Here is an 8,743-nt window from a genome sequence, read left to right on the forward strand (position 1 = left end):
CTGGCATTCTCTGGAACCCGCAGTGGAAGAACTGGCCCCACAAAAAGTCGTTTCCAGATGGCTACATGTGAGCTGTGGCATACATCCCCATATTTACCCACAATAATAGATTTTAAAAATTACAACAGCAGAACAAACAGCTTGAAGCAAGTAAATGTAGTTGGTGTTGTAAGGCTACCTAGTAGATGCATTCATTGAACTGGCTAGGTTGTCCAGTAGCCATGCAAGGTTCAGTGGGCAGCTGCGACCCATGGCAAATGGCAGAGTGAGCACAGAGCCACGTCTGAGGCCAGAAGTTGCCAAAGTTAACAATGGGTGGGTGAGAGTGGTTTGGGGAAGTTTTGAAGCAAGTGTGTGTGCTTCACAGCCCCTTCAAAGACCGTACATCCCTCTTGTCGCAGCCAAGAACCCTATAGAAATAAGCACAGGTAAGAGTGATTGAGACCTTTATTCCAGTGTGACTGAAAGGCCCGGGTCCCATCATGAGTGGGCAGCTAAGTTAGGAAATAACTGGCAATTAACCATCAGTTAACCCAGCTAACAGGAGGAAACGGCCCAAATTGTACCCAGTCTGAAAAGTAACAAAAAGGAGAGAAAATAGGAAAAACCCACTAGGTATCACAGAAATCTGTTTTCTGTGTTTTGTCCTTCCTGCTTCCACTATAAGGGGCAAGGCTTCATTCCACAGCCTTCCCCGTTCTGTGCTTGCTGTGTGCTGAATCCCTGACCCAGCGCTGGAAAGCACAGGAGACAAAGGGGATAGATACTGCAGAGGCCTTGATCTGTCAGGATAGAGGCCAAGACAAGAGAGAACCCAGAGGCCTTAGGTAATTGGGTATGAAAGGAAGAGCAGGTGCAAGCTGTGGCCTGTGATGTTTCAGGTCTGAGAGCCAGATGTTCAGATGTGGACTGGCCATGTGAGGAAAAGGCAGAGGGTGGGTCTGGAGGGGTGACCTGATACACTATCACACGGAATGGCAGGGACCCCAGAGTCTAACCTGCTCAGTTGACAATGACAGAGGTTATGCCAGTGGATGGGGGTGGGGGAGGGAAGGTTATGTCAACAGTAAAGCCACCTCCTGGTCACTAAGATTCAGGACTGCATACAGAGGACCCTTAGTCTTTGGTTTAGGGACAGGAAACAGGGGTCCTCCCTATGGGGACAAGAGAAAGCCATGGCTGAGGGAAGGACAGGTGCTCTGAGTACAATGGCCAGCACTATAAATATGAGAGCTACAGAAACCCCTTCAGGTAGCCCTTTTGCCTTGAGATCATTGGCTCATGGGACTTGGGAATGGCAGTAGGGGATAGCTTCCTAAAGGCCAACAGATGTCTCCTTTTGGTGGCCTTAGGAATATCTAATAGAGGTGGTAACCAAGCAGTATGTGTGAGCCAAAGACTGTGGCAGCCAAGGGCCATGGTTATTCTAAACCAAGCATAGGAGATAAGTTGAGTCGGGGCCAGGAGCACGTGCAACAAATGACAGAGACAACTGGCTACCTGCCCTTCTTCCTCCCAGCATTCAGTCCAGTCCTCTCCGCCTACCTAAATTCTGCCCTATCAGGCCAAGGCGGTTTCTTTATTCATTAACCAATACAAGCAACACATGCACAGTGAACTGGCTCCTAGTGCATCTTCAGCAGGCTTCCAGGCAAGTGTGTCAGCCTCCAGTAACCCCTACTGTGACTTCAGAGACAGAGGAGAGGTTACCAGTTCTAAGACCCTAGGCTGGAAGGCCCAGACTCTGAGCTTGGAAGCCGGTCATCCTTCACTCCACTTGCTCCAAGGAGAGCCTGTCTTGAAGAAAGTGAGTTGTCAGGTGGACTACAGAACAGACGTGACAATAAAGCCCTCAGTCCTTCACCCACTTTGTAGCTGTGCTGCCAGGACTGAGTAGGCAGAAACCAAGGCCCATGGTTGGTCTTGTAGCCAGAGAGAGCATGAGGGACAGGGCTCGGGTGCTCACCTCATTCTCAGCCAGGGCCTGCTTAGCTAAGTAGTATTCCCGCTTCACCTTGATCTCCACAGACTCTGGGATGTCAGGAACCAGGAGATCCAGAAGACGGCCAATGGAGAACACCACGTGCTGGCGGGAGAAGCCCCACCCCAACCTTGGTAAAACAAAAGCCCAGACTAGCCTTCAGGAGACCAGGCAGGCTCCCCAGGTGAGTGGAACTGCTGGACCAACAGAGGCCTAGACCACAGAGACCAGGCTGTACAGCCCCTCAGAGTTCCCCATGGCACCTTGCGATCCTCAAAGTATGAGCCAGGGACAGAGGCCAGCAAGGGAAAACAAGATGCATAGAATTTTGACGGGCTGGGAAAACAGAATGGGGGTTCTTTAGGCCTTACTGATCTTTCCCATGCCACAGGCTTAGGTTAGACAAAACGAGTAAGGGGCCAGCAAGATGGGAGTCATTGAAAGAACTTTCAGATATCTTGGATACCTCAAACACGATGACAAAGGCCAGGCGGATGGCCAGGAGAGTCCAATACGTCTGAGAATAGTGTCCATCATCGTCCCTGAAAGCCCGGTACCTGCAGGAGACACAAGACTCAGGGTAGCACTCTTGAGTTGAGCTCTAGCTGGCAAATGGTCCGTCTAGAATCAGCCTTTCCATTTCCCCTTCTCTGCCTCCTTGGTGCTGCCCACAGACCAGCTTTCTATCAATGGTCCTTGTAACAGGAATTACCCCCAAACAGGGACTCGGATAGTATCTTCAGCTGGTGAGGTTCTGAATGGGTGGGCAGGAAAGCTAAGCTGCAAATGTCTTTAATTGATGTAACAGCCCAATGAGGCTTCTACAAAGGATATCTCTCTACTTACACCCAGAAGACATAATCTCGACAAGTCAGCAGCTGCTCTATTCCCTTACCACACGGCTTTTTTTTCTTTTTTTGGTGGGCAGAGTGTTTTTTCGAGACAGTGTTTCACTGTGTAGTGTAGCTCTGGCTGTCCTGGAACTCACCCTGTAGACCAAGCTGGCCTCGAACTCACAGAGATCCGTCAGCCTCTCCCTCCAAAGTGCTGGGATTAAGGCATTTGCCACTATGCCCAACCTGATGCCCTGTTCTGATCTTTCTCTGTGGGCAATGTACTCGTGTTGTACACAGGAAAACACACACATAAAAGTATATTTTGAGATTGGGGATCTTGCTTAGTGATAGAGTGCTTGCCTAGCAAGTGCAAGACTCTGGGTTATTCTCAGCTCAAAAAAAAAAAATTAAAAACCATAAAGAACTGATCAGTCATGGTAGCACATGCCTGTAATCCCAGCACTCATGAAGCTGAGGCTGGAGGATCACTACAAGTTTGAAGCTAGCCTGGTCTGCATAGTGAATTCCAGGGCAATCAGGAGCTAAATACCAAAACTCTGTCTCAAATAAATAACAACAAAAGCCTGAACCTGCCTACCTACCCATCATACATCCTTCCTGAAGAAACTACTTAAAAGATGTACTTCAAGGGGCCTGGGAAGATGGTTCAACAGTTAAGAGCACTGACTGCTCTTCCAGAGGTCCTGAGTTCAATTCCCAGCAACCACCTGGTGGCTCACAACCATCTCTAGTGGGATTTGATGCCCTCTCCTGGGATAAAACACTCATATACGGAAAATAAATAAATAAATCTTTAAAGAAATAAACAAAATACAATGTGCTTCAGTAAGAAGAGAAAGATGCTCAGAGGGAAGACATCTACCTATACCTAAGAAGCAGCTGCAGGGCCAGCCAGCTGGCTCAGTAGGACGTTACCTGCTATCAAGCCGTCATGATCATAGTTCCATTCCACATGGGACGAGAGAACCAGCTTGTACAACACAACAACCAACAGAGTCAGGAAGATACACCATTAAATCTGATAGTGTCATAGAATAGTATTTTAAAGCATGTTACTTTTGCATATGCTCTGAAACACTTATTTAATGATGCAAAAATGTGTTTGATTAAATAAAATTCCCCTGCAGCCAGGAGACTGAGCCAGCAAGTAGCTGACAGGAAGTTCTAGGGAGGAACCAAGTGGAGAAGGGTTTTGTTTTTGTTTTGTTTTTGCCAGGCAAGCAGTGGTGGAACACAAATTTAATCCCAGCACTTGGAAGGCAGAGACAGGCAGGTCTCTGTGAGTTTGAGGCCAACCTGATTTACAGAGCGCGAGTTCTAGGTCAGGCTTTAAAACAAAGCAAAACAAGACAAAAAAAAAAACTACATAGAGAAGCTCTGTCTCGAAAAAATAAATAAATAAATAAAATCTTAATTTTTTTTGTTTTTTTAAAATCTTAATTTTTAAGAGTTCGAGGCCATCCTTAGATACATGAGAGACCAACCCAAGAAACAAACAAAAGAGCCCTACATCTTGAGGGTAAGTGGGGGCATGGGGGAGAATGAATCAACAACCTAGAAAGCGAATCCTGCACTTTCCCGCTGCCCGCTCACCTGCAAGTGCGGTTGTGTGCAGCGGCGAAGGTGGACGGCGCGCGCGCAAGCGTGAAGTTGAGGAATCCGCGCAGGTCGGGGGCGCGCGTCCAGCGGTAGTAAGCACGCGGCAGGAAGTCCGAAGAGAAGGCCAGCAGGAAGGCCTGCGGGGACGGGGTCAGCACGGAGTCAGCAGCACCAGCACCACCCGCCCGCCACCGCCACCGCCACCGCACCACTCTGCAGGCGGCCAGGACGCTCACGTTGCTGATGACGGCGAGGTGTGTGAGGCCGGCTAGGATGTGGAACCAGATGCCGATGTCCTGGGCGCGTTCGGCCACCGGGCGCCGATACTCGCACACGAACTTGCGCGCGTCCAGGCGGATCTCCACCCAGTTGTTGAGCAGGGCAAAAAGCGGCGCCAGCGGGCAGGCGGCCACAAAGATGGTGACGAATCCGAACTGCAGCACTGCGGGACCGGAGTAGCCGCGGGCTGGAGCTGGTAAACCTCTCAGACCACCCCAGGCGGGAATGGGGTAGGGATGCCCAGCTTGCCCACCAAAGCACCAAGCAGTTGATTTCACCCTATTTTCCTCCGCTCCTGTTGTATTCAGAGCAAGGACCACTGCCCACCTTTCTGACTGGTCCCTGGGAGCCCTGATCCACACTCCTCTGATATTGGTGCTCCTGGACAGCCTCGGCCATCCAGTACACCTGAAGTCAGGGACTCCTAATGGCAGGAAGAAGAGCAAAACCTGCCTCTGGCTTTAGGATTGTCCTCCCTTTCTTCTCCAAGGGCAGCATGGGTCTTCTATAAAATTGCTAGGGAGGTCTTCAGATGCCATTGTGGAGGGTGTGTGGATACATAATATCAGCCTGCTCCCCCTAACCCACCCTGATTTTATCTACAGAAAGAGCCTGCAACTGATAAAAAAAAAAAAAAAAAAAAAGCCTGCAACTGTTACTGCTTATGCTTTGGTTGCCAGGCAACTCAGTCACATGTTCAGCTGAGACACTGCTCACTAAGCTATGACTGGGCCAGATCTCCCTTGTATTAGTCAGGCAAAACCCCGCCCTCAAAACCATCACACCCCTCAAGCTGTTGGGTATGGGCGACCACTTGACAGTTAACACCTGAGGGAACAGCTGGAGGAAATTAGTCCTCTAGGCTGGCATGGCCCCAGGTGTACCTATCTTCCCTGCTGGAGAATCTTGGCTCTGCCCCAGGACCTGCTTTTCCTAATACACAGCCTCAGCTTCCAGGCATCCCCAAACTCCCCCTGCCCCACCCCCGCCCCAGCTCTGCTGCCCAAGCAGCTCTTCTCCAGGTATCTAGAGGCCCTGGGCCCTTGTGTGCCCCCACCTCCCAATGACACATTGCATTTCAGGGTAGGCCAGGGGCAGCAAAGCTGTATTGTGGGTCTTACCCATTTCCAGGTACTCATGGAACAGCCCCTCACAAGGCAGCAGCTGGTAGTCAGCCTCCCAAGGTGCTGGGTGGGTCCCCGTGCCAGCCTTCCTTCTCCTGGAGTACCACTTCTGCCAGCAGCCCCTCAGCTTTCTGCAGGTAGGAAGCAGAAGATGTTCCCGTGCAGCTGATGGCTGAGCTAGTCAGAGAGGGCACACACCCTGGATGGGCCGTTGTTCTCAGGTGAGGCTGGGCGGGACAGCGGTCTGGTCTGAAGTTCTTGCGAATCAGACTCCTCCAAGGCCCCTGGCCCCGTGATGTAATTTGCCCTCCTGGCTGCCTGCTGTTTCCTCAAGAAAGGAACCCCCCAGCTCCCTGGAACCTTTGGAGGGTGGAGCCATGGCAGGGCTAGGAAGGAGCTACTGAGGGTAACAGCTGAGTCCCAGAGAAGCAGAGGCCATGGGGACTTAGGTATGTTGGCTTCGTCATACTGGGGCCACATGCTGGCAGCATTACATCTCAGAGGCAAGTATCAGTCCTGTGTGGATGTGGCTTTGTCAGAGATTGTGAGGTGTCATGCATGGAACACATAGGTTGCTTATCAGATTGTATGGGGGTGCTCCTGATACAATTGTATCCCTATACAGTTATCAGATTGTATGTATTGGCTTCTTCACAGGACCTGCACCTTCCAGACACTGAGCATGACCCTGGACTTCCTCGTCCCACTGAATACCAGAGAAGTCAGGATGCTTCCAGGGACTGACTGCCATGGTTGCAGCGTCAGGGCGAACTCTGCCTTTTGCAGGTGGTAGTAGGCATCAGGGTTGGTGTGGCCTCGGGTAGGAAACTGTCCCTGGGCAGACTCTTTGGAGGACTCCAGTCTGTGAGGGAGGCCACAGTTCCACAGTGGGACAGGGATGGGGAACTGGTCCCTAACAAGGGAACCTGAAACAGGCATATGAGTCTAGGAGTCGGGCCTGAGGCTCCAGCTTCCCCTTGTTTATCCTTCTCCTGCTGGTTGCTGGTGGTAGGAAGTATGTTCTGGCCTGCGTGGCCTCCCGCTGAGCACTCCCCTGACAGAGCTCCCCAACACCCCAGTCAGAACAACGGATGGGAGAGGCTGTCATGAAGCTCACACTATGACATGGAGGTCCTGCCTCCCCCTTTAGTCTCCTAGCACCCTAGAAACTGCAGGACAAGGTGAAGGTGACTTACGGGACAAGGACCTCCTGCACATTGTTGATGACCTGCTTGCCCACCATGATGACCAGGAGCTCCTGTGCCAACTCAATGAGGCACCCTCCAGCAGCACACTGCAACAGCACAACCTCAGGTGAGCTGGGGGCGGGACCAGGCTCACACACTCATCTAGCTTCCTTTTTGCCTCAGAGGTGGCTTCTGTACCCCCACCTCCCATAGGACATGCCTGGAGCACCTTGAGAACTGCAGAGATCAGCCCTTCCCACCCCACTTCAGTTACGTATGGGAGCAACCGCTGGGCAGCTATAGTTAGTGCCCCATAGCTCCTCAGCCAACTGCAGCCACAGCTCCAGGGAAGACCCAAGATGTGGTCAGTAAACAATCAGACCCCAGGAGCTTCTAGGAATGCATGCCGTGCCGGGAGCCTCAGTCACACTGGGGTGTCATCCTCTCCAGGTGGGAAATCCTTAAGAACCCAGTCAGTGCTAGGGGCAGCACCTGGGTCCAGCCATTCTTGAGCCACAGAGTCTTGAATAATTTCAATGCAAGACCATGTGGTAGCCCTTTCCCCGCCGACGCCAGTCTGAATTAGGCATCTCGCCAAGAGTTGGGAGGTACCTCACAGCCAAGAGTTGGGAGGTACCTCACATTGCACAGCAGCCACAGTCATGCTCCCGAGGTAGGGGCCTGGTTGCTCTGCCTCTCCCCACACAATTCCCTACCCTTATTGCAAAGGTGGACAGCGCCCCTCAAGGAGGTGAGCCGCCTTGAAGTAAGAGAAGACAATGGCCCAGGCCCTGGGAAGATTTCTGTTCTCCCTCCTCTAAAAAGAGAAGGGTTTTTCAGATCCGGTGCTCAGTAAGGGTGGCAGAACCCCATGTCCCCATCTCCAGTTCCACAGTCACCAATGGGCAGCTCCAGATGTACCTACCACCCTGCCGGTACCTCTGCTTAATCCTGCTCAGCCCTCAGCTAACAAGGCCGGAAGTGTAGAGACAATTTTGGGGGGAGTCTGGGCAATATAGGGTTCATTTCTTACTCCTTTTTTGGTATTTATGCTTTGGTGTCTTGTGGCTCTGTCACCTCCAGAGGAACCCACCTGCGATCCTCTGCAAAGGCCACCGCACATCTGAGAAGCCAGGCTCTCCTGATTCCCAGAGTTCCCAGGTCCCAAAGACAAGCAGAGCATACTAGGACTAGTGGAGGATGGCAGCCCTGGGAGAACCCCAGATAGTGAGGCTGTGGGGTATTGGCCTCAGCAGTGCTGTGACTCATGGGGGGCTTGTATGCCTCTAGGGTGTGTGTTAGGTTGAAGCAGAGAAGGCCTAAGACCCATGGGGTGAGCATTCTCTAGACCGTGGTTGCCAATCAGGACCTGGGGCTGATGTGCGAAGAGTCGTGGGGTCCTGGGAAGCAGCTGTAAGTCTGGCCACTGGCTCAGACAGTGGTGGGAGGTGGGCATGGAGACTGCCATCAAATGAAGGCCTCGGTGGGTACAGAGGGTGCCCAGCCCCCAGTCCCTGGCTAGGCGTGTCCTCGGCACTCACCTCTTCGTTTCGGACTCCAAACAAGGTGTGGTAGTTGCCTGGGTATCCCACAAACCTAGCAGGGTCCAAGTTGTGAGGCTGTGAGGGACTAGATTCTGAGTGTCACCTCTCTCTCTCCCACCCTGAGGCCTGGCCTGGCCTGGGAGAAGCACAGACTTGTCCCGAACCACCCCCC

At 52.1% G+C, this 8,743-nt stretch overlaps 1 protein-coding gene across 3 annotated transcripts in view; it reads right to left on the reverse strand.

The window, feature by feature from the left end:
• Window positions 1-1,543: 1,543 nt before the first annotated feature.
• The window catches only part of Ano7 (anoctamin 7), a 27,960-nt gene continuing 20,760 nt past the window's right edge, over window positions 1,544-8,743 (reverse strand). The window contains exons 16-23 of one of the 3 annotated variants that reach the window (XM_026786536.1): window positions 8,569-8,623; window positions 7,037-7,134; window positions 5,838-5,971; window positions 4,674-4,879; window positions 4,432-4,574; window positions 2,448-2,538; window positions 1,967-2,086; window positions 1,544-1,793 (exon numbers count right to left, since the gene is read on the reverse strand). In XM_026786536.1, coding sequence (XP_026642337.1) covers window positions 1,716-1,793; window positions 1,967-2,086; window positions 2,448-2,538; window positions 4,432-4,574; window positions 4,674-4,879; window positions 5,838-5,971; window positions 7,037-7,134; window positions 8,569-8,623 — 925 coding nt within the window. In that variant the 3' untranslated portion in view covers window positions 1,544-1,715. Of the gene's footprint in view, window positions 2,087-2,447; window positions 2,539-4,431; window positions 4,575-4,673; window positions 4,880-5,837; window positions 5,972-7,036; window positions 7,135-8,568; window positions 8,624-8,743 lie in introns of all 3 variants that reach the window. The other 2 variants (XM_026786537.1, XM_026786535.1) reach the window with 2 other exon arrangements.

The sequence above is a fragment of the Microtus ochrogaster genome, linkage group LG4, assembly GCF_000317375.1.
Source record: "Microtus ochrogaster isolate Prairie Vole_2 linkage group LG4, MicOch1.0, whole genome shotgun sequence".
Lineage (NCBI taxonomy): Eukaryota > Metazoa > Chordata > Mammalia > Rodentia > Cricetidae > Microtus > Microtus ochrogaster.